This window comes from Sminthopsis crassicaudata, chromosome 6 (genome assembly GCF_048593235.1).
Source record: "Sminthopsis crassicaudata isolate SCR6 chromosome 6, ASM4859323v1, whole genome shotgun sequence".
In the NCBI taxonomy this organism is placed as follows: domain Eukaryota; kingdom Metazoa; phylum Chordata; class Mammalia; order Dasyuromorphia; family Dasyuridae; genus Sminthopsis; species Sminthopsis crassicaudata.
In genome coordinates, this window is record NC_133622.1 from 191,428,314 (window position 1) to 191,455,506 (window position 27,193).

Here is a 27,193-nt window from a genome sequence, read left to right on the forward strand (position 1 = left end):
ATTAAGTCCTTCAGAGTTGTCTTGAATCATTGTATTGCTAAGAATAGCTTAGCCATTCACAGCTAATCATCTTACAACATTGCTGTTATTTTGTACATAGTGTACACTTCATTTTGCTCATGTAAGTCTTTCCAGGTTTTTCTGAGAACATCCTGCTCATCTTTTCTTATAAGACAATAGTATTCCTTTACAATCACAAAGCACAATTTGTTTAGTCATTCCCCAGGTGATAGGTATCATTGCAGTTTCCAACTCCCTAATATAACAAAAGAGCTGCTATAAATATTTCCATACAAAGAGGTTCTTTTCTATTTTATTTTTATTTCTGTTTGGGTACAGACTCAAGAGTGGCACTGCTTGTCAAAGGATATTCATGATTTTATAGTCCTTTGGACATAGTTCCAAATTGTTCTAAAGAATAATTGAACCAGATCACACACTTCCACCCAAGTCTTTTTCTCATATCCCCTCCAACATTTGTCATTCTCCATTTTTTTGCCTAGTTAGTCAATCTAATAGTTATGAGTTAGTTCCTCAGAATTGTTTCAATTTGCAATAATGATTTGAAACACCTTCTCATATAGCTATAGATAGCTTTGATTGCTTCATCTGAAAACTTGTTCTTTTGTCAGTTGGGGAATGGCTTCTATTTTTATAAATTTGACTCAGTTATCTATGTATTTGAGAAAAATGGGCTTTATCAGAGAAACCTGCTTCAAATTTTTTTAAGTTATGATTGCTAAATGTTTTTTCCTCCATCCTATTCCTTCCCTCCTTTGTACTATTCTCTTTCTTCAACACTGCTCTTTCTTAAGTGTTTTGCTCCTTCTTACTTCCTCCCCCAATCTGCCCTTCCTTCTTTCACTCCTCTCTTCCCTAATTTTCTTCTTTCTTATTTTCTGATAGAGTGAGATAGATTTCTATTTCCAATTGAATGTGTTTGTTATTACTTCTCTGAGCCAGTTCTGATGAGAGTAAGGTTCATTCATTCTTCCCTTCCCCAATTCCTCCATCTTCCTCTCTATTGCAAAAGCTTTTTCTTGCTTCTTTTATATGAGATAATTCTATCCCTTCCTTTCCCTTTTTCCAACTGATTCATCTTTCCCACCTTTTAATTTTATTTCTCTATATATCGTTCCTTCATATTCAACTCATACCTGTGCTCTCTGTTCTATAGATATTCCTAATTGCCCTAATAAAAAAGTTTTTATGAATAACAAATATCATCTTCCCATGTATAAATGTAAACACTTTGATCTTCTTAAGTTGCTTATGATTTCCCTTTCCTGTTTACCTTTTTATGTTTTCTTTCAGTCTTGTATGTGAAAGATAAATTTTCTATTCAACTCTGATCTTTTCACCAAGAATGCTTGGGAGTCCTCTATTTCATTGAATGTCCATTTCTTCCCCTGAAGGATACTCAGTTTTGCTGGTTAAATGATTCTTTATTGTAATCCTTTGCCCTCCTGAATATCATACTCTAAACTCCCTAAACTTTTTGTGTAGAATGTGCTAAATCTTGTGTCATCCTGACTGTGGCTCCATAATAGTTGAATTGTTTTCTTTCTAACTGCTGGCAGAATTATCTTCTTGAGCTGGGAGCTCTTGAATTTGGCTATAATATTCCTGGAAGTTTTCATTTTGGGATCACTTTTCAAGAAGTGACCAGTGGATTTTTATTTTACCATCTGGTTCTAGAATATCAGGGCAGTTTTCCTTGATAGTTTCTTGAAATTATCTTTTTTTATATCATGACTTTCAATTATTTTAAATACTCTTCCCTGGGATCTACTTTCTGAATCAGTTATTTTTCCAGTGAGAATTTTCACATTGTCATCTATTTTTTCCTTCTTTTGATTTTGTTTTATTGCTCATTGATTTCTCAGAAAGTCATTAGATTCCATTTGCTCAATTCTCATTTTTAAGGAATTATTTTCTTCAGTGAGCTCTTGTACTTCCTTTTTTCCATTTGGCCAACTCTACTTTTTAAGAAATATTTTTGTGCCCCTTTTTCCATTTGACTTTTCAAGGCATTCTTCTTATTGGCTTTTTGTACCTCTTTTACCATTTGACCTATTCTGTTTTTTAAGGTATTATGTGTGTGTGTGTGTGTGTGTGTGTGTGTGCATGCGCGCGTGTGTCTACTTAACAAGCTGTTGACTTTTTTATGATTTTCTTTCATCACTTTCATTTCTCTTCCCAATTTTTCTTCTACTTCTCTTATTTGATTTATATTTTGAGTTCTTTCATCTTCTGAAACCAATTCATTTTTTTTTGGAGGCTTTCTTTAGATGTTGGAGGTTTGACTTTGTTATCTTCTTCTGAGTGTGTTTTGATCTTTCTTGTTACTATAGTAACTTTATGTGGTCAGAATTTTTTCTGTTTTTTTTTTTTCCACTTTGTCAGTCTGTTTCTGGACTTTTAACAAATTTCTTTAAGTGGGCCTCTAATTCCAGGCTGGAGGGCACATTCTCTCAAGAAGTGACCAAGTCATACAAGAGGCTGCTGGGACCTAGGGCAAGCTGGATAGGATGGTTCTACTGTTCATCAGCAGGTTAACATGGAAACATTTAAGGCGTCTCACTTTCAAAATGAAAATGGAATTTTGAGATAATAAAACCTGACAAAATGAATCATCAGCCCATATTTTAAATCCTTTCCTTCTTTCTTTTTCAGGTGAAGAATCCAAGTTCATAGTGTATTTGTTCCTGTCTTGGGTGAATTGCGATAGAAGCTGGACACCTGGTGCTCATGGCTCTCCTAGAGAAACACAGAGTGAAGCGGCAGCGCCTTGACCGCCTCTTTGAAGGTCAGACCCAGCAACAGTTTCTGAGCTGCAGCAGGGGGAAGTCATTGGTGTGGGCACTCCTGGACCGCATGAGTTTTCTCACTGATCATGGCATCTTAACGAAAACAATTCCTTCATAGTTTGATAATTGGGAAAATAGATTATCAGTTGGTTTTGCCAGAGTTTGAAGTAGGAAAGGACACCTAACACCATGCATCTGTGTATATAGTATTACTGTAATTCCTCTTCTGGATGTCTCCCCAAAGTGACATTATTCACTGGTTGCCCAGGTGGTTTTTTTATTTGTTTTTAAGTCCGTCTTAGTTTCCACATTTATTTTGCACGAGGAATGTGTCTGAAACTACCTTCTTAATATACATGGAATATTGGGGCAGAAAGAGTACAGGGGTCTCTATCATGAATTGAACTTACTCCTAGCAAAAAGTCTATGTGAAATATGTCTCTTATAATCCGAATAAAATTCTGGTTAGAATTCTTAATTTGAGTATTTGAAAGACTTTCAGTGAATTGTTATATTGGTCTCTCTTTAAAGGGATGTTCAGTAACTTTAAGAAGATCTTAAATTATTTTTATAAGTATTTGTCTTCATATTACTTTTTTGTGTGAGAAGATATGTATATATTGTATTAGATTTTTGTTATTATACAGCCATAAAATGGATTTTTAGATTCTTAAATTTTTCTTTTATATTTAGAGTTGTCCATTTTCTTTATTAGATGATTTCTAATGCTTCTGTATAAGGAATATTATGTTCTTAATCATTTTCTTTTTTGGAAGGGCTTACCACTCAGGGCTAGGTTTGGGCAATATTAGATGTGCATAAGGAATAAGATTGTAACACCTTTCTTTGTTTTCCTTCAGACTTGTGATTTTATTTGTTAGGGAGCTTCCAGTTAAGAATGATACAAATTAGGGGCAGCTAGGTGGCACAGTGGATAGAGCACCAGCCTTGAATTCAGGAGGACCCGAGTTCAAATCTGCTCTTAGACATTTAACACTTCCTAGCTGTGTGACCCTGGGCAAGTCACTTAACCCCAGCCTCAAAAAAAAAGAATGATACAAATTTACTTATAGAAATTTAATATAGTTTTTAAAGGTTAAGCTATTTTTTCAGTGGCACAGACCCTAATACTGACATTCTGTCTCAGATACTGAGATGCCATCTCTCAAAATCCTCTTTAAGGTAACAAGAACATATGTTCAAAGGTAACTCCATTGCTATATAGCACTCTGGGGGGGAGGTCCTCTGGGGATGTGCCCTGTCAAATCAAATGTAGTCACACCAAGAAGGAACCAAGGAGAAGTGTTTTCCTAATTATTGCCTAAATTGACATGACAACTGTACAAGGGAGTTCGTATGTACTACTGTCTCCTATCATTTTGTATTATAGCCACAAGGTAAATTTGTAGTCTTGGTAAAAGTGTTTTTCTTATGGGGTTTAAAAAGCTTGCTTTACTCTTCAGCCAGTCTCTTAGTTTGTTGTCAATATTTATTTTGGCTATAAAATATTCAGTATATGTGTTCATATGTAGCTAGTATTGATTTATATGAACAAGGGAAAAAACCTTAATAGTTTTTTTGAAATATATCTTATTATTTGAATCACTCTACTTTATTATTTGAATCTACTTAGAGAATTTTGCTTATATCATAATCTCAGAATTGTTTAAATTACAAAATCATCTGTGGTATAGTAGGGATCCCTCAGAGAACAGGAAAGGAAGTGGTAAGTATTCTCTCAAGGTGTTATCCAAGTGGCTCTCATGGACTCATTTAACAGCCTACTGGTCTGGAACCATGTGTAATGTCTAATTCAGTTGTATTCAACATATGCATACATACATACATATATATATAATGAGAGAGAGAGAGAGAGAGAGAGAGAGAGAGAGAGAGAGAGAGAGAGTGTGTGTGTGTGTGTGTGTGTGTGTGTGTGTGTGTGTGTGTGTGTGTGTGTGTGTTCTATTTGGTACAAAGTCCTGTGCTGAAGTCTTAAACTCTCTTGTAATATATGCTTGTATCTTGAACTGATCCTGGTTACATATAAAATTCCTTGCAAAGTAGGAAGCTTGAGATGTTATATTCTCTTTAGGGAAAGTAAAAGGTTAAATAAGTGAAGGCTGCTTTGTTGGGGAACTAGAGTTTTTCAGTGCTATCTACAATGGGTTTCTGATGCTTTTATCAATAAGGAAGGATATGAGATTTAAGTTGTATCCTCAGTGATCAGGGATTTACAGATTTGTGTTGGAGTGGATAATTGAACTCTTTTTTTCTCCCACTCTCTTTTATAGAATGCTAAGATGCAATATCACAGTGTGCATATACTACATTATCTCTATACTGTTATGTATTTTATGTAGATACAAACTTAGATTGCAAACTCTTGAAGCCAGATACTATACTGTTTTTCATGTATATCCCCAACAATCAGTATAAAACTTTGCATACATAATAGGCAGCTAAAGTATAATATAATATGGTGACAAAATGAATGCATTCACTTATAGGTTCATAGATGACTAGACATTGAAAGAGAACCAGCTTGGGAATCATTTAGTGCACTTGTTGGATGAGAAAATTGAAGCCCAGTGGAATGAGCTGCTCATGACCTTATAGCAGATAAATAATGAGCTAGCCCTTGAATAGCTTCCCTGACTCCCAGTGCTGAGTGCTTTCTATGCCTCTTTAAGACAGTGAGAGACTTTTTGTTATTTTCCATCTTCCCCACACAGATCTTATTAGAGTTGTAGGAGTATGATCATTATTAAATAAGAGTTTAAGCCATAATTAGACTTCTTATTTTATTTTCATATCTTCAGTTCATATAATTTTTTTCTTTTATAATCTTTTAAAAAGGAAAATGTAGGATGGAGTATTCTGGGAAGATGGTGGAGAAAGTTGGTAAACCTATCAAGTTCTCTTGATTTCCCCCACAAATAGAACAAATTTGTCCCTTAGGGTGGACATAGACTGATGAAAAACCAAAAAGACTTGGGACAGTTCTGATACAATGACAATGTCTGAAGAAAGACCCAGGCTAGAATTAACTTCAATTCTGAAGTGCAAACACCTCCAGATTAGCTCCACAAAAACAAAGTGAACCTCAAATGATGAGGAACACCAGACTCAGCAGTGTTTCTGAGACTGGTCCTGGGCCAAAAGGAACTAGTATCTGATAAGTGCAAAAACAGTGGGGTAGAAGTACTGCTAGCTGTGGGCACTTACAGGAGAGTGAAGCTTTTGGCTTCAGGTTCCTGGTCAGAGTGGAGAGATGAAGGGAAGTTTGAGGCACCATCTCCCTATCTCACTATTAGAAGTGCTTACATTAAGAAATGACCAGCAGGATGAATACAGAGAGGCTTGGAGAGATTTACATGAACTGATGCTGAGTGAAATGAGCAGAACCAGGAGATCACTATACACTTCAACAACGATATTGTATGAGGATGTATTCTGATGGAAGTGGATATCTCCAATTCAGTTCCAGTAGATCAATGATGGACAGAAACAGCTACACCCAGAGAAGGAACACTGAAAAATGAATGTAAACTGTTTGCATTTTTGTCTTTCTATCCAGGTACCTTTGGAATGCAATTCTTACCGTGCAACAAGAAATTTGGTTTTACACACATATATTGTATCTAGGATATACTGTAACACATTTATTATGTATGGGATTGCCTGTCATCTAGGGGAGGGAGTAGAGGGAGAGAGGGGAAAATTTGGAAAAGTGAATACAAGGGATAATGTTGTAAAAAAATTTACCCATGCATATGTACTGTCAAAAAAAATTATAATTATAAAATTAATTTTAAAAAAAGAAAAAGAAAAACCTATCAAAGGATATGAACAGACAATTTTCAGATGATGAAATTAAAACTATTTCCGCTCATATGAAAGAGTGTTCCAAATCACTATTGATCAGAGAAATGCAAATTAAGACAACTCTGAGATACCACTACACACCTGTCAGATTGGCTAAGATGACGGGAACAAATATCGATGAATGTTGGAGGGGATGTGGGAAAACTGGGACACTGATGCATTGTTGGTGGAGTTGTGAAAGAATCCAACCATTCTGGAGAGCAATCTGGAATTATGCCCCAAAAGTTATCAAAATGTGCATACCCTTTGACCCAGCCATACTACTCCTGGGCTTATATCCCAAGGAAATACTAAAGAAGGGAAAGGGACCTGTATGTGCCAAAATGTTTGTGGCAGCTCTTTTCATAGCGGCTAGAAACTGGAAGATGAATGGATGTCCATCAATTGGAGAATGGTTGGGTAAATTATGGTATATGAAGGTTATGGAATATTATTGTTCTGTAAGAAATGACCAACAGGAGAAATACAGAGAGACTTGGAGAGACTTACATCAAATGATGCTGAGTGAAACGAGCAGAACCAGAAGATCATTATACACTTCAACAATGATACTGTACGAGGATGTATGCTGATGGAAGTGGATATCTTCAACATAGAGAAGAGCTAATCCAATTCCAATTGATTAATGATGGACAGAATCAGCTACATCCAGAAAAGGAACACTGGGAAATGAGTGTAAACTGTTATTTTTACCTTCTGAATCCAATTCTTCCTGTGCAACAAGAAATTCGGTTCTACACACATATATTGTAATATATTTAACATGTATAAGACTGCCTGCCATCTGGGGGAGGGGGTTGGGGGAGGAAGGGAAAAAATCTGAATAGAAGTAAGTGCAAGGGATAATGTTGTAAAAAATTACCCATGCACATGTACTGTCAAAAAAAAAAGTTATAATTATAAAATAAAATTAAAATTAAAAAAAAAAAGAAAAACCTAGCAACATCCCTATAAAAAAGTGCTTACATTAATTTAATTTATTTTAAAAAAATGAAATGGCAAAGAAGAAAGAACCCCACCACTGAAACTTATTATGGGAAGACTAGGACTCAGGGAAGACTGGAATTCATCTTCAGAAGAGGACACTTTAGTTTAAAAAAAAAAAAAAACTTTTAAAAAGCTTCTACCCCAGAGAGAAATGTGAAGTGGCTCCCTGCACAGAGAAAATGTATAGAAAAACTCAAAAAAATAATTCAAAAATCAAATGAGAGACTTAGAGGAAGAAAAAATTTAAAACTATACAAGAAAAACAATAAGATTATGAAAAAAGTTAACCAATTAGAAAAGGAGATACAGAGTTTCATAGATGAAAGTAACTCTTTGAAAATTAGATTCAGGCAAGGGGAAGCCAGTGAAGCTATGAGACAGACCAAGAAAGAACAAAATAGATTATAAAGAATGAGAAAATGGAACAGATTGTGAAACATCTCATTAAAAAACAACAGATCTAGAGAACAGATCAAAAAGTGAAAATATAAGAATAATTGGACTGGCAGAAAGTTGTGACCAACAAGAGAATCTTGCAGGAAATAATCCTAGAAAATTGTCCTGAAGTGATAGAACATAAAAGGAAAGTAGAAATAGAAAAAATCCACCTATCACCCCCTCAAAAAGATTTTTTGTGGAAAAGATTTAGGAATATTAGAGAAAATTTTGCAAGAAACAAGAAAAAAACAATTCAAATTCGCTAGAGCTACAATTAGAATTGTACAAGACTTATCAGCAGCTACAATAAAAGACCGCAGGTCCTGGAATCATATCTACAGACAAGCAAAAGAACTAAGCCTGTAGTCAATAAATATCATATCCAAAAAATTATCTATAAATTTTCAATGAAAAAAAAAACCTAGACATTCAATGAACTTGCAGATTTTTAGCACTTTTTAACAACAAACCCTAACTTAACAGAAAATTTAACATATAAGAGCCAATATCAAAGAGCAATTTTAAGGAATTCATCATGGACAAACTGTTTATATGTGGGCAAATTGTTTATGTTTTTGCTACATGAGAAATGTACATTTTATGTTTAAGATTTACATCAACAATAGGGTAAGCTAAAAAAAAAAAGATTGGCAGAATAAAGGTAAAAATAGTAATCATGGTAAATAGATGAAGTACAGAAGAACAGACACAGAGACATTAGATGGGGAGGAGGACTCATAGTTTTGAACCTACTCATACTGGGAATCAGCTAAATAAGCAACATTACTTATATACCATGAAGGATATAGCAATTTCCAAAATCTATAAAGAAATAAGGGAAGAGGGACAGGTGGATGAAAAAGCAAAAAGTGAGGGACGAAGATGAGCGAGGGATCTCTGGGTGGGAGGAGGTTAATTAATAGTAAGCCAAGTTCTGGAGCAGAATTTAATGAAAGAGACAAGAAGAATAAGAAAGACATGTGTATGTATGTATATATCTACATATGCATACATAAATAAATATTTTCATAACTGTAGTATGCTTGGGGGGATGAAATATGTGTATGTATGTAAAATGTGAAAATGTGTGTGAAATGTGTGTATGTATGTGTATGTATATATCTACATATGTATAGATAAATATATTTTTTTCTTATTTAACTATAGCCTGCTTATGTATAAATATATATATATATATGCTTTCTTAAATTTGTATTTGTTGTTATATATTTTGAAGCCTCCCAGATGTTCTGCTGGGCACATGATAATGTTCTCTTTTGTTTTGTTTTGTATCGCTTTTCTGTTTTTCTTTTTGCTTATTCTGTTTCTTCAAATAAATTTGGAAAATTAGGAAAAAAAATTTAAATAAGTAGATAGATAAAAAGGTAAGTGTAACCATAAAGCCAAAGAGACACATAATGAACCAACTCTGTATTTCTGGTATAAATCCCATTTGGTCATGGTATATAATCCTTATGATATATTGCTGTAATTGCCTTGCTAGTACTTTGTTCAAGATTTTTGCATCGATATTCATTAGGGAGATTGGTCTATACTTTTCTTTCTCTGTTTTAACTTTTCCTAGTTTAGGTAACAGTACCATATTTGTGTTTAATAAGAAGTTTGATAAGACTTCTTCACATGTTTTTCCAAACATTTTATATAGTATTGGAATTAATTATTTTTCAAATGTTTAATGCAATTCACTCATGAACCCATCTAGCCAGGCAGATTTTTTTCCTAGAGAGTTCATTCATTACTGTCCTTCTTCTAATATGAGTTTATTTAGGCATTCTGTTTCCTTATCTATTAATAAAAGTAATATATATTTTTGTAAATATTAATCAGTTTCATTCCGATTGTCAAATTTATTGGCATATAATTGGACAAAATATTTTTATTGGCTGATAAAATTTTTCTTCATTGGCTACTCTTTTATTTTTAATACTGGATAGATAGTTGGTTTTCTTTTTTCATTTTTAAAAATCAGATTAACCAATGACTTAATCTGCTTTATGTTTTTTTTTTTCATAAAACCAGATTTATTAGCTTAATTGTATTTTTTTAAACTTTCAATCTTACTAATCTCGCCTTTGATTTTTCAGGATTTCCATTTTGGCTCAGTGGGAGATTTTAAACTTGTTCATTTTCTAGTTTTGTTGTTGTTATTGTTTTTAAGTTGCATGCCCAATTCATTGATCTGGTTTTTTTTTTCCATTTTCTCTGGGGTGATGCTGAAGGATATGATAATTCTTAGTGCTAGAGTCTGCTGTTACCCTGGCTATTCTAAGGCACATTGGAAGTCCTGGTGTTGGCATTTGCCTTCAAGATCTACCGCTGGTTTGCTGAGGAGAGCTTGCTACTGACTTGCTGGGAAACTTTTTGTCCTGGACTGTGCTTCCTTTTTACTTTAGTGAGATAGACTTTTCTTTCCAATATTCCTGTTTTCTTCCTGTCTTTTTGCTGGTTTTGCTGTTCCAGAATTTGTTTAAGGGTGCTCTATTTTATGGTTGTTTAGAGATGAATAAGAGAGTTATGGTTATTTATTGCTTACTGCCATCAAAAGTGGTTTTCTATCTGCCTTTCATTTTACTCTTTTATGGCATCAGTATTATTCAGTTAGTCATATTCCAAATTGTTATTTTTCTCCTTCCTTACATTGTCTTACATTTACTTGTCTATGTCTATATGTATTTGTACTTTAGAATATAAGCTTCTTGAGGGTAGAGTGCACTTTTTGTGCTAGATATCTTGCCCATAATAGGCACTTATAAATACCTGTGGAATTGGACTGAATGGTTGAATTGGACTGAAGGATCCTTTTAGCAAAATGCCGTTTCCTTGTTTCTGTCTTTTAATTACATCTATTTTTTCTTTTGCTTTGTCTGAGATTGTGATTGCTACCCCTACCTTTTGTTTATTTCAGCTGAAGCATGATAAATTTTGCTCCATCCCTTTCTTTTAACTTTGCATATTTTTCAGTCTTGAATGTTTCTTATAAACAAAATAGTTGGATTCTAGTTTCTGATCTGTCTATTCTCCTTTCTGCTTTGTTTTATAGGTGAATTTATCTTATTCCTATACTACATAGTTATGATTATTAATTATGTTTTTCTCTCCATCCTATTTTCTTCTACTTTATCTCCTTTAGTCCATTTTCTCTTTTTTCAATTCCCACCCCATTTTTCCTTTATCCCTTTTTTATTTTCCTCTGTTGGGTAAGATAGATTTTTTTTTGTTCAAATGAATGTGTTTTTCCCTTTCTTTGAACTATTATTTACGAGATTGTCCCTCCTATTCTCCCTTCCATTGTAAAAGCTCTTCCTTGTATATGAGATAATTTACCCCATTCTTCCTCTCCCTTCCTCCTTCTCCCATTGCATTCCTCTTTATCACCATCTCATTTTTTAGAGATCATTACAATATAATTGATTCACATGCTCAATGTCCTTTGTCTATGTAGACTCTTCCTAAATACCTTCAGAATGATAAAGGTCTTAGGAGTTACATCTATCATCATCTCGTATTGGAATATAAACAGTATAATCCTGTTGAATACCTTATGATGTCTCTTTTATGTTTATCTTTTTGTGTTTCTCTTTGAGCCTTGTATTTGAAAGTCATAGTTTCTGTTCATCTCTGGTTTTTTCATTAGGAATACTTGAAAATCTATTTCAGCAAATGTTTATTTTTTTCCCTTGAACTGATTATGCTCAGTTTTCTTGGGTAAGTTATTCTTGATTGTAATGCTAACTCCTTTGACTTCTGGAACATCATAATATCACATTCTCTAAGATATTCACTTCTTTAATGTGGAAGCTACTATGTCTTACATGATCCTGACTGTGGCTCCCTCGTATTTTGAATGATATTTTTCTGACTGCTAGCAGTATTTTTTCTTTGATGGAAGCTCTGTAATCTATCTATAGTATTCTTGGTAGTTTCTTTCAGTAGGTTATTAGTAGATTTTTTTCAATTTCTATTTTATCCTCTGGTTCTAAGATGTCAGAGCAGTTTTTTATACTTTCTTGAAATATGGTTTCTAGGCTTTAATTTTATCATGGCTATTGAGTAGTCTAATATTTCTTTCTTTTCTTTTTTTAATAAAATTTTTTAATTTCCACAATATATGCATAGATAATTTTCAACATTCACCCTTGAAAAACCTTGCATTCACCTTTGCAAAACAAAATGCAAGCAAACAACAAAAAGAGTGAAAATACTATGTTATAATCCACACTCAGTTCCCACAGTCTTCTCTCTGGGTGCAAATGGCTCTCTTCATCATAAGACCATTGGAACTGGCCTGAATCATCTCATTGTTGAAGAGAGCCTTGTCCATCAGAATTGATCATCATATAATCTCCTAGTTCTTCTCATTTCATTTAGCATAAGTTCATATACATCTCTACAAGCCTCCCTGAAATCATCCTTCTGATCATTTCTTATAAAACAATAATATTTCATAACATTCATATACTATAACTTACTTAGCTATTCTTCAACTGATGGGCATCCATCCAGTTTCCAGTTTCTTGCTACTATAGGTCTAATATTTCTTTTTTTTCCAGGGAAGTTCTTTTTCTGATGTGAAATATCACATTTTCTTTCAATTTTTCTTTCTTTTGACTTTGTTTTTGTTTCTTGATGTTTAATGAAATCAATAGCTTCCTCTTGGTTAATTCTCATTTTTAAGGAATTATTTATTTTAGGCATCTTTTGTACCTCTTTCCTATTTGCTCATTTCTGGGTTTTATGGTGTCATTCAGTATTTCTTTGTGCCTTTTTATTTATTTATTTATTCATTCATTCATTTATTTATTTTCCTTCTTCTGAGGCTGGGGTTAAGTGACTTGCCCAGGGTAACACAGCTAGTAAGTGTTAAGTGTCTGAGATCAGATTTGAACTCGGGTCCTCCTGAATTGAAGGCTGGTGCTCTATCCACTGTGCCACCTAGCTGCCCCTCTTTGTGCCTTTTTAAAAAACCAAACTGTTAATCATACTGTGCTAGGTGCTAGGCATACAAATACAAAGAATGAATTAATCCCTACTTGAAAGGATTTATATTCTAATGCAAGAGAAAAAAAAAAAAAAATATATATATATATATATATATATATATATATATATACATACGGTTTTCATAAATATAAAGTAATCAATCCGTTACATGTCAAAAACTATGACAACCTAAATATCATTTATAGTACCTTAAAGTTTGGAAAAATACTTAAATTTATAATTCATTTACATTAATATAAATACCCAGATTAATAGAATAAAAATACAGAACTTAAATAACCTAATCTTGCAAAAGAGAAATTGAGCATGCTATGAATCCCAGAGGGAAAAAAAAAACCTTAGGACTAGATGAATTAAAAGAAAATTCTATCAAATATTTAAAGAACAATTAATTCCAATTTTATGTAAACTGTTTGACAAAATAGAAAAATAAGAGGTCCTATACATATTTTTTCTGTGATACAGATATGGTTTAGATATATAAGCTAGGAAGAATCAAAACAGAGAAAATTATAGACATATCTCTATGGAATATTAGTGGGAAAATATTAATAAAATATTAGCAAAGAGACTACAGTAACATCATAAATATTACATACTTATTAGTTTGGATTTATACCAGAAATACAATTCAATATTAAGAAAATTAGAACATATCAAAAATAAGAATAATACATATTATATCAATAAATGTAGAAAAAGCTTTTCACAAAATGCTATGCTCATTTTTAATAAGAAAAACACTAGAAAACATAGAAATAAATGGATTTTTCCTTAGCTTAATAAGTAGTATCTGTCTAAAACAAGAAACATTATCTGTAAAATGGGTATAAACTAGAGGCCTTTTGAATAAGATCAGGGATAAAGAATTTCCATTATTACTCAGTATAGGTTTAGAAATGTTAACTGTCGCAATAAGACAAGAAAAAGAAATTGAAAGAATAAGGAAACAAAATTGGTACTATTTGCAGATAATATGATAGTTTACTTAGAGAACCCTAGAGACAATTAAAAGATTAATTGAAATAATGAAGATCTTCAGTAGAGTTTCACAAAATAAAATAAACCCATATAAGTCATGAGCATTTCTTTATAGTGTGCACAAAATCTAGCAGGAGGAGATAAAAATAAACTACACAAAATAAAATAAAATAACTACACAGATATGTGCGTGTATGTATATGGACAAAATCCAGCAGGAAGAAATTAAAAAGACAAAATACACACATACATATGTATCATCTATATGTACACACACACACACACACACACACACACACACACACACACATATTCAAATATGGTTGGTTGATTGTTGTTCTTCATTCTCAAAGAGGACCAAAGTGACCTCACTATGTTAAGAGTCAAGATATAGTATGTCTGACTGTGGCTGATCAAACCAGTATGAGCTCAGAATGCTCTGCCTCAGGTTGAACACAGTCTATGAGCACTTAGGGTAGTTTCTCTAGTTTTACACATCTCACAATTCCTTTGGGTTAATTCAATTGTTTGTTCATAGAACACAACACCTTCTCTAATGAGGGCACACCATGTTTGGCTGTCCTGTGTCAATGTCTCCTATGTCATACAATTGATTCTAAAGTTCTTAAGAGATACCTTGAAAGTGTCCTTGTATTGCTTTTTTTCTGACCATTTGTCTGATTACTTTCCCTGTGTGAATTCTCTATAATATATATGTGTGTATATATATATATATGTATATGTATACACACACACACACATATATTTTGGCAAATGTACATTTGGCATTTTAAAGTGTGGTCAGTCCAGTAGAGTTGTGCTCTCTACAATAAAGATGGAATGCTTGGCAGTTTAGTTTGAGAAAGGACCTCAATGTCTGGTTATCTTATCCTGCCAGGCAATCTTCAAAATCTTCCTAAGTCAATTCAAATGGAAGCGTTCAGTTTCCTGGAAGATTAAATTAAATTTAAATATATACATGCAATAAGTAAATAAATATATGTACATATATATATATATGAAATAAAATACAAAATATTTGGGAATCTGTCTGCCAAGAGACACAAAAAGGAAGCATATGAACACAATTACAAAACACTCTTTATACAAAGATATATCTAAATAATTGGAGAAATAGTAATTGCTTGTCGATAGTCTGAATGCTAGTAAGTAGTGAATAGGCATTGGGCCTGAAGTTAGGATGTCCTCAGATCAAATCTGGCCTCAGACACTTACTAGCAATGTCACCCTGGGAAAGTCATTTTTGCCTTAATTAAACCAGTGTTTGCCTGGATCTATTGAAGAAGAAAATAACAAATTATCCCTATATCTTTGCCAAGAAAACCTCATAGATAATGTTGATGTGCTATCATTCACAAGGTCATGAAGAGTTGGACATGACTGCACAGCAACAATAACAAAGCTGAACTAATATAATAAAGATGACAATATTACCTAAATTAATTGTTTTGTTGTTATATCAGTAAAATTACCAAAGATTACTTCATTGAACTAGAAAAAATAGTCACACATCTATTCAGAGTAACAAAAGGCCAAGAGTTATAAGGGAATAATTTTTTTAAAAATGGGGGAAGGAAGGGTAATCTAGGAGTAACAGATTTTAAACTGTACTACAAAAACAGTAATCATCAAATAAATTTTGTATTGATTAAGCAATGAAGAGGATGATCAGTGAATCAAATGGAATACACAATATGCAGAAGCAAACAAGCATAGCAAATTGATTTTTGATAAATCCAAAGATCCCAGCTATGGGGGCAAGAATTCATTATTTAACATAAACTGTTGGGGAAAGGAGAGAGCAGTCTGGCAGAAACTAAATCTAGGCCAATATCTCCCATAAAATGCCAAGAAAAGCTTTAAATGTATAGATATCTTAGACATAATTGTAACATAATAAACAAAGAAGAATAGAAAAGAACAAAGTTTTAGAAAAATTAATGTTGAAAATGATCTTAACATGTATTTTGAAAAAAATACTATTTAGAAAAAAAATTTGAAAGTTAGAAATTGTAAAAAAAAAAATACAAGATGAGTCAAAAAAGGTAAAATGAACAGATTACATAAAATTTAAATTTTTTTCCCAAACAAGACTAATACAGACAAATAAATGGAGAAAAATCATTTTAGCAAGTTTCTCTGAAGGTCTTATTTCTAAACTATATTGGGAACTGATTCCAATTGATAAAAAGTAAGAGCCATTTCCCAATTGATAAATGGCCAAAGTATATGAATAAGCAATATAGAAGAAAAATCCAAGCTATTAATAACTATATAAAAATGCTCTAAATCACTAATATTTAGAGAAATTCAAATTAAAACAATTTGAGGGTTCTACCTCATAGCCACAAAAACATTTTTAATAACTCTTTTTGTGGTGACAAAATTTTGAAAACTTAGGGGTTTGCCTATCAGTTGGGGAATGGCAGAACAAATTATGTTATATGAATGGATGAAATATCATGGTATTTATAAGATACTTATAAGAAAACAGGATCGTTTCAGACAAACACAGGAAGATTTAAATGAAGCAATGCAAAATGAAAGTGTGGAAACCAAGACAATTTATATAACATAAACAATATTATTGTAAAGACAATTAACTTTGAAAATTGGCTAAATTTGATTTTATCAGACTCATGATGAAACAAGCTATCTACATCCTAATAGAGAAATGATAACTTCAGAATGTAGGTTAAAATCTTTTTTTTTGGCGGGGGGGGGGGGAGGGGGGGTTGGGCAATGCAGAAATTTGTCCTGCTTGACCAAATATTTGTTTATTACTGTGGGTTTGTTTTTCTTGCTTCCTTAATTGTGGATGGAGACAGATGGGAGGGAAAGAAGGCATGTCTTTGAAATTTTTTTTTAGTAAAATAAAGTGAATAAGTGCAAATATATGCAAAGTAATTCAATACAAGATAATTTGGGAGAGAGGAACTAGCAATTTGATGATGAGAAAAGGCTTCATGCATCTAGAGAGAGGAAGGAAGGCCTTCCAAGCAAGTGGTACTGACAGTATCTGGGCACAGATACAGGAAATAATGTGTCCTATGAGAAAAATACAGGTTCAGTTGGATTACACAGGGAAGAGTCCAAAGAGTCTAAAAGGTAGACTGTGAAGAGTTTTAAAAGTAAACTAAGGACCCTTTATTTTATCCAAAAAACAATGAAGAACAATGGAGTGGGTTGAATGAGGATTTGCTCTGCCCTTAGAAAATCACTTTGGTAGGGCTGCTAAATAGCATAGTGGAAAAAGCATTGACCCTTAAGTGGGTGGGGAACACGAGGTCAAATCCCACCTCAGATACTTAACACTTACTAGCTATGTGACCTTAGGCAAGTAACTTAACCCCAATTGTCTCACCAAAAAAAAAAAAAAAAAAAAATCACTTTGGCATCAGAAAGTGGGATGGAATGGAGTAGTGAGAGACTTGAGGCAGAGGGACCACTTAGAAATCTATTATAATGACAAAAAAAAGGGAAATGATAAATATCAAAGAAGATGTGGGAAATTGGAACACTAACACATTATTTGTGGGAGTTTTGAACTGATCCGACCATTCTGGAGAGCAATTTGGAACTTGACCTATGGACAATCAAAACATGCACATCTAGCAATACCACTACTAGGTCTGTATCCCAAAGAGATCATGACAAAGGGAAATGACCTACATACTCCAAAATATGTATAGCACCTCTCTTTGTGATGACAAAGAATTGGAAATTGAGGGAATGTCCATCAATTGGGGAATGGCTGAACAGGTTGTGGTATATCAATGTTATGAAATATTGTTGTGCTGTAAGAAATGATGAGCAGGCAGAGTTCTGAAAAACCTGGAAGACTTATATGACCTGATGCTGAGTGAAATGAGCAGAACCAGGAAAACACCAAATATTGTGCAATGATGAACTATAATAGATTTAACTCTTTTCAGTGATATAATAATTCAAGACAATTCCAAAAGACTTAGGATGAGAAGTGATATCCACATATAGAGAAAGAATCATGGAGCTTTAATACAGATTGGAGCATACTGGTTTTTTTGTTTTGTTTTGGTTTGGTTTGGTTTTTTTTTTTCCCCCTGTGATTTTCATCTGTTTCTTCTTTCTCAACATAACTAATATGAAATTCTGTTTGGAATGATTGCTCATGTATAACCTTTATCAGATTATATGTCATCTTAGGGAGGGGAGAGGAAAAGGAGAAAGGAAGGAAGGAGAAAAATTTGGAACTCAAAATCTTATTTAAAAACCATATGTAATTGGCATAAATAAAATATTGTTTACCCAAAAAAGTCTATAGCAATAGTGAAGCAGACCTGGTCCAAGGTGGTAATTGTAAATGGAGAGAAGGGCATAGACTGGGAGAAATGCTGTGGAGGCAGAATTGACAAGATTTGATAACTGATGGGATAAGTGAGATGAGAGAGAGTATAGAGCTGAGGCAATGTTGAAGTTATGAATCTAAGGGACTGGGAAGATGAAGAAAATGAAAAAAAGGAAAGAAGTCTGGAAGAAGAGAAGTTTTAGGCAGAAAGATACAAATCCATGGCCTTGTTGGGGCATGAGACCAGAAAGAGGAGAATAGATCCAGGAGATAATGGGGGGGTAGAATTAGTAAAACTTGGCAAGTGATTAGATACATAGATGAGGGGAAAGTGGGGAGTGCCACAGTAAGAAACATATATTAAATATTTACTATATTCCAGGCACCAAGCCTAATACATTATAAACATCATTTCATTTGATCCTTTTGAGAGAAATTGAAGAGCTTAGGATGTCCTTAGTGTGATCTGAGTGTCTAGAAGGGTCACTGTGGCCTCAGCAGAAAATAGGTATGGACTTTGGAGAAAAGCTATTTTCCATTTTGGCTTGTTTTTTGTGAAATATTTATACAACAGCAAAAGAGAATGACAAGGGCCTGGCTTTATTTTGCTTTATTTGATTGTCAGCACTTTTTTGGACTGGGCCACGTCCTAGTCACCTTTGTATCTCCTTCAGCAGCGAATATTGGGCCTTATGCATATTAATTACTTGGTCATTGTTGAATGAATGAAGGAGTCCATCAATCTTTGGGAAGACATTGGTTCTTTCAACATTATGGCAGCAGAGGGCGCTAGAAGATCCTCGACATTGTCGCTTGCATAGTAAAGGTAGTCCTGCTCTCTCCTCCCACTAATACCATACATGTCCAAGAATGCCATTGGATGAACTTCAGAGCCTTCCCCAAAGTAAGTAAGTAAATAAATAAATAAAGATTCTATACTGGAAAAATTCCCATTTCCCCCAGCAGTCCAGGCAAATTAAATTGGATTTCCAGCAGTAAGATACAAAAAGCACTCCCTGCAGGGTAGCCATCAAATTTTTCAGCTGTAACTAATGAAGATATTTGAGGCAGCCTGAATTTTCTGCAAATGACCCAATTTTAAGTTCTGGCTGCATGAGGAGAATTTGCTTGGTAAATCAAATGTAATAAGGAATCTTTTCTCTTTTTTTGGATGCTTCCATTTAGGAAGAGAAGGCTTCGTTGAAAACCATGGATTGACTGGTCACTGAATTCTTTCTTTGGTTTTTGATTTCTCCTTAAGTCTCAATATTTTATCAGATAAGATTTAGAAACATGTGGGAAATATTCAGTGTACCTGTAATATGCAAGAATGCTTTCAGTGTGAATCAGGGAGAATAGAAAATATTTCTCTTCAGTGGCAATTATTTGTCATCATTCCTACTACTAATGATGCCAAGTCTCTGTGAATTGTGTATAATGCCTCCAGAACACTGTGCAGAATATACCTTTTCTTATTGTGGTAGATTTTCCTGAATAGGAGAGTTCTTTCTCATTGTGAGTCAGATTGCTGCCTTTGTGAATCAATTTTTCTCTTTCATTTTAATACTCTTTAAGTGCTACCAAAACAATTTTGAATCCATTACAGTGGTGCAAACTTATTCCAGTTGCTTTTCAACTAGTTTCAAAGAAAATTGGCTTACAACTATTTTAATCTAATTCTACTTTAAGCATCTACATAATGAAAAGTGTCCCTTAGCAAGAAGATACCTAAAAATCTTAAATACTCTGACGCTTTGGGGGGAAAAAAACTTTTAAATGGAACACTTAAAAAATAAAGCTCACTTTTTATTAGAAAATGTAACCAAAAAGATGAAATGTATATGTGAAAATGCATTTTTTCACCTACATCCCCATACATCTGAGATGTATGTTGCACACTTGTGACTCATAAATCTAATAAATACAATGGTTTCTAAATAGGTTTAAGAACCTGCTTCTGTTGGTTTGAAGACATTCACATTTCAGTAGTCTTGCCTAAATATTGTAATATACATCACAAATTATCTGTGTCACCCTGAAAAAACTGACTCCTCTGAAGAAAAGACTTAGGACACTTCATTATTTCAATAGCATCTTTTTCTAGGAGACTAAATAATTGTTGGATTGACGGGAATGAGAGTGGAATAAAATATGTTAAATGTTTTATAAACTTTAAAGCTCTATGTAAATGGTATTTAATATTATTATTATTGTCATTATTATCCAAGAGGTATGTTATATGATATTTTAGAACCTTGATAGCTTCTCTGTGACTGATTTGCAGCCTGAAAAATCATCGTATTAGAAAATCTGACTAGTGTTTTGTACTGTTTAAGAATAAATGCATGTGAATTGTCTGAAAAAAATTACCCATGCATATATCTTGTAAAGAAAAAGCTATATAAAAAAATAAAGATTCATCCAAAAGTCTGTCAAAAAAATGCATGTGAAATTGATAGGTAAGATTCTGAATGCAGCAGAACTTCAAAATTATAGCTTAGCATTCATCATCATGTTAGTTCTGTGTTAGAAAGCATGCCATTGGCTCTTTCTGTAGATGACCTAAAGATTCTCTGTAGGCCTATTTAAGGGCATGTAACATCTGCCCTCAAGCGTGGAAGGCAGCAGAGAGAACATGCTCCATGTGGTCCTGACATGCCAGGATGCCATCTGGCCCTTTGAAAAGCATTGCATTCATCTAGCAATGGCCAAGAGAGAAGAAAAGTACAAAGCAACTGAAGTGGGAAAGAGAGAGATTATATATTTTATTAACTGCAGTCTCTGTCACTCTAAGAATACGTTTACCAACAGCGTTGCAATCAGCACCTTGTTTTAGCTGGGCAGTCAGCAACAAGCTAAGCCATCATAATTGGGAGAGGCAGTGAATCATGGCTGCACCTCTCCACAGCTTATACCTTTGTGACATGTGGACTCTGGAGCACCTTGAACTGTGTATGACTCCGGATGGACACAAAACCCTGGTGTGATCTAACTCCCTATCCTGAGGCCATGAGAAGAGGCTGAACCAAACATGGCATTACCTCAGCTTGCATCTCTCTTATCTTCACTTCATTAGTTCTCCTTACTAGCTAGAGACTAGTTTGAGCCAAAATGCCCCAGCCCCCATTCACTGAGCATTCATTTGGTCAAATGTCATTTAATTCAGCTGTTTCTCGTATCTGGTTCATCCTAGGGGAGTCTTCATATGTAATGAAAGGCTGCATGTATCTTCTACCTTTGTGCCCTTGTGCTCCTAGGATTTCTTATTTTCCCTCTTATACTGACAGATAGCTTTTAAAAAGTTATCAACTGAAGGCTTACCCAGCTTTTAAAAAGTCATATCAAATGTGTCATTAATAGCTGAGCCAGTGAGGAAAAAAGGCAGTGTTACTAATATGGTACATTAGGAGCTTTTAAAATACCACATATATTAGGCTGAACTCTGCTTCAAAAGGAAACAAAATGGGATCCATTCTTGACAAAGCCATTTATTTCATTGTTGATCTCTAGTTCCATTTCATTGATCCTGCATCTGATCTCACCATACTCTCTTACCCTGGTTCTAATTCTACCTGATTCTGGTCTGACCACTTTAGCAATTAATTCAAAACTTGGTGAGTCTTTTTCATTTTAGTGTTCCTTCTGGCCCCACTCTCAGGGAGGGAGAGGAGGCCTTGCCCTTTGGCCTCTGTAGCTGAATTGCTCTCTGGTTTTGTTCACCTTTACTTGTACATGTGTGTAGTGGTTCTGGTCTCCTCTACACTATAATTGGGCCTGAGATATTTCATCAAGTACTCTACAAGCAGCATGTTATAGTTGAATGGGACCTGGCGGGCTCAGATAACCCTTAGAATTAGAGATTAGAGATTAGAATCCTGATTTTGCAGCCTTGTAATCTTTCATCTTCTTATGCTGAGAGTATTAGAGTAGTGTGGAGATAGGTCTGCCTTCTTCAAGTCTTTTCCCATTCTAGTCCAACCTCCATTTAGCCTTCAGACCTTAAGCACAGGTCCAATCACCTTTACTCAGTAGACTTATTCTGCTATAAATTCTGGTCTTCAGGATCAAATACCAAATCCTCCGTTTGACATTTAGAGACTTCATAATCTAGTTCCTCTCTTGCTTTCCAGTCTCCTTCCACCTTTTTTCACTGACATATATTTGATCCAGTGATAGTGACTTCCTGACTCCCCTGAATCTAGGCATTTTCACTGGTTGTTCCTCATGTCTGGCATGTTCTCCCCTGCTCATCTTCTCATCCTTGGCTTCCCTGGTTTCCTTCATGTCCAAGCTAGAATCCCACTTTCTATAGGAAGCCTTTTCCAATCCCTCTCTATTCTAGTGCCTTCCCTCTGTTGAATATTTCCTTTTTCTTCTATAAATAGAATATTTTATGTGTTTGTTTGCATGTTATCTCAATAGATTGTGAACTCCTTAAAACTAATATGAACTGATGCAAAGTGAAGTGAACAAAACCAAAACATTATATACAGAACAGCAACACTGTGCTGTGATCAACTGTGATAGACTTAACTCTTCTCAGCAATACAATGATCTGAGACAATTTCAAAAGACTGGTGATGAAAAATGTCATCCACATGCAGAGAGAGAACTGAGGGAGTCTGAATACAGATTGAAGTATAGTTTTCATTTTTTTCATGTTTTTTTTCTTTTGTTCTGTTTTTCTTTTGTAATGTGACTAATATGGAAATTTGTTTTACATGATTTATACACATGTAATTTCTATTAGATCACTTACCATCTTAGGGGGTAGGGAGAAAGGGAGAAAATTTTCAACACAAAACTTTATTACAAAAATGAAGATTAAAATTGTCTTTACATATAATTAGAAAATATAAAATATTATTTAAAACCAAAAAAAAATTGTGACCTCCTTGAGGGCAGGGATTATCTTTTGACTTTCTTTGTATCTCCCATGCTTAGAATAGTGTCTAGCAAAGTGAGCACTTTGAAGTCCTTATTAATTGACTGGTCACATTTCTTACTGGACTTCAGTTGCCCTATCTGTAAAATGCTCAATTGGAATCCTTGATTACTCTTAAGTCTAGTCCCTCACCCTTTTGGGGTTCCTGTCAGATGCTTCTGAAACAGACATCTTGTTTTAACTTGGTAGGGCTCTTGGAAGGAATTTGCTTTATAAGTCATCAGTATTATTATTATATACACATCAATATGATAAATAATATTACATATAATTATGTTTTACATATATATTACATGTTATAATAGGAATTCCTGTTTCAGATTTGGGCTGAACTTTGATCTCTATGGACCCTTCTAGTTCTGGCTCCTAAAATCTGTCCTGGCTCTAAATTTACCTCTAGTTACTACTTTCAGCATTTACTTAGGTCACTTTGACATTAGGTAAACCCTAGTGTTTGGGGTTTATTGTTTCAGAGTTGACAGAAATCAGAGGAAGACATACAGAAATATGATTGAATGAATGAAGCAGAATTAAGTCTTTACTATGATCTAAGCCCTTCTGATACAAAGAGAAGAGTAGCAAATTTGGAAAATTTCAGAAATAAGTCAAATGGAAAAGTCCCATTATTGAATAGTATGTAGTGGCAAAAACAATGTTAATGCCTTTTCTTTAATGTCATTATTTAATGTTGCTGTTCTCAAGGGCTTGAGTTCAAGGTCCCAGGCTCTATCAGGATCTAAGATGTGGTGGCCACAGTGGTAGTGGTGGTTTGAATTGCCTGGCACATGCTGCTTCTTCCTCTTGAGTGCTCTGCTGCTTCAGCTACCCTGATTTTCTTGCCCTGTGTGGCAATTGGATAATGGGCATGGCCAACTCTCCTGCACAATTGTTTCCTCAGCTGTGAGGCCTGGAAATGAAACGTGAATTGTGATCTAGAGAGTGCTGCCCCTCCCCTAGAGGCCCAGAAATGGCTCTTTCTCTGCAAAGCTTTAAATGCCAAACTAAGGATCATAGACTTTTCTTGAGTATTTGAAGGCAGGACAAAGAGGAGGCTTATATTTCATTGTGGGGTACCCTCTGCAGAGACATGAATTAATATCCAATAAAATGCCTCAGTATCTGAAACATACACCTACTTCATCAACTCTCATTGAAATCTTTCTGTTCCTTTTAATCCTTCCCAAATATAATTTTTCATGAAGTCTGCCTTACTCAACAACCAAAAATTGCTTCTTCCTCTACATTTTCTTGTCAGAATCTCTTCTTTGTTCCTATTGCATTTTTTTCTTATGACATATTATTTAAATGCCCATGCTATTCCCCTTTAATTGTAGGCTTTTTAAAGATAAGAGTTGTATTTATTTTCATTCTTTAATAAATAGAATCTAACATAGTATCTTACACACAGTGGGAACTTGTGAATTATTCTTAGTTTGAATTAAGAAGTATTTAATTAGGATAAATACTATATAAAGCCCTATAATGACTTCATCCATGAGAATCTTTGATTCTGTGAACATAGGAAAAGGCTACTTTCTGGTGAAGAGACTTGTGAAATTTTTTTCAGGATTTTTAGAAATGTAAGATTAATTCTTAATTATATGGTATATTAATGAAGTAGAAAGTATAAAATCTGGGTTCTAATCCCGAGCACAACACTTTGTGTGGCTTTGGCTTAACTTTTCTGGGTTTTAGGTAGATGTTTTATCAAATATGAGAATTGAACTAGATAATCTGTAAGGTTTCCTTCCACTGCTAAATTTCTTTGACTCTGTATTTCTAATTATTTTATTTTGCCTACTGGCAGGTAAGAAGAAGGGCTCAATCTTCAGAAGTCCTTTTTTTACATTTTTTGTTATAATCATTTTTGATTGAAATCTTTCCAAAATATTGTCATGCTTTAGTAAATTATACACACACACACACACACACACACACACACACACACACACATATATGGTTGTGTTTTTATTTTTTGATAATATTTCAAGGATATTAATTTGAGTTGCTCAGGTGCTGTTCAGTAACACAGTGATATCCTTGGATAAATGTGTGTATGTTTATGTGTGCACACATGCACATGTATGTAGGGATCTTTGTCCTATTAGTTTAGGCTAATAGTCTCCACTAAACTTCTTTGATTCATACATTATTGTGCTACCAAATAATCTTGGTTTCTTGAAGGGAGATATCTACTAAGGGAGATAGAAGTACTTCAAATCCAGGCCACGGGTAGACTTTTTCTGTGATCATTTGATTAGGGATTCTTTCTTCTCCTTGTTGTCAGAAGTCAATTTTTGCTACTATCACCAGCTTTACTTATATAGACCCCATTATTGCTTCTAATTTTCTCTCTGCTATGAACTAAGACAAAATGCAAGAGCAAACTAGACAACTAAGTTTGGTAAATGAATACTTGTGATGTTTTGCACAATACTCAGTATTCTTTTACTTTAATGTAGTTCTTTTCCTCTTCTGTGAATAAAGTACATAACTTTGGAACAACCATTTTTTTAGCCATTCATGAGCCTATACATATATACATATATATATATATATAGGTTTGAGACTGTATCCTTGATGGTTGAGGTTGCTGGCCCTTCTAATGGACAGTGAATAAATGTAACTGTTTTTATATTTTTTTTATCCGACATGTAATATAAATATATCACCCTTCATTTTTAAGAACGTCACTGCATACAGGATTGATCAAATTATTTCTTTATAAATATGTTCACTTCAGCTCTTGAAGGCTACTCCAAACATATGAATAAGTAATAGGGCTGGTTTTCAAACCCAGTTCTTCTGATTCTTAATTCACTACTTTCCACCACTGGAGATCTAGCAAAAGCCACATGACCCAAGATAATCTCTGAAATTCCTTCCAATTCAAACATTCTCTGGTTTTGTCCCACCAGAGTTTTACTTGTATTCTCTAAGGCTTTATAACTTCCAGATATTTACCTCAATGGCTCAGTGAGAAAATGCATTTGTTGGCAAACATCTGTGATTTCTGGATAGCAGTTCCCATTTCAGCAGGTGTTGCTTAGTTGCTATAACATCTGCCAGCAGCTTTTTGGTTGTGTGTAGTTGATCTAACCTACAAATGATCCTGTTTGCCTCTTTCTGTGCTATGTTTTACCAGCTTCCACTTGCCTGGAAAGCCCAATTCGTTCATTTATCAAACTTAGATAATATGGGTAACCGTTATTTCTGCGTGCAGTAAACAAAAGCAGCTGCATGCAGGCGGCTACCCTTATCTGGATGAATGCATGGCTTTTTAAAAGGCTGTTCTGACAAACAACATAAAAGTTCCGTTTTTCCAACTGGAATTTGGGGCAGGGAAGTCAGAATGACTGGCTTTGATGTTTTGCAACAATATAATAATGTGGAGAATGAATTAGTTGTCATAGTAACACTTTGTTTTAATAATTTGGCGGGGCAGTGAATAGAAGGAGCACAAATAGAAGTCGTAAGAATTTTAATTACATGTTATGAAGTGTGAGTGGCTTTGTTCATTCATATTAAAATTAATTTGATTTTCTAACCGATTAAAGAAGAGGCATGCATCTTCATTTGGAAGGACATGAAGAGGGTTTTTTTTTTTTTTTTTAACTGGGAAACATAATATTTTACATTTTGTCATTGCAGAGTTCCCAGTTTCTTAATGACAAAATGCATCCTGTGTGCTGTGGTTGAGTTGTTTTAAGCAGTATGGGGAGGATTTGTTTCTTGACAGCTCTTGGCAGCCTCACAGCTCCACTAAGGCCGAAGTTT

General features: G+C 34.1%; 1 protein-coding gene across 4 annotated transcripts in view; it reads left to right on the plus strand.

Annotated features, from left to right (window-relative positions):
- Nucleotides 1-27,193, plus strand: part of CTBP1 (C-terminal binding protein 1) — a 446,736-nt gene that overhangs the window by 151,973 nt on the left and 267,570 nt on the right. For all 4 annotated transcript variants that reach the window (XM_074276716.1, XM_074276717.1, XM_074276722.1 and 1 more), the window contains one exon: nucleotides 2,677-2,809. In XM_074276716.1, coding sequence (XP_074132817.1) covers nucleotides 2,752-2,809 — 58 coding nt within the window. In that variant the 5' untranslated portion in view covers nucleotides 2,677-2,751. Of the gene's footprint in view, nucleotides 1-2,676; nucleotides 2,810-27,193 lie in introns of those variants that run through there.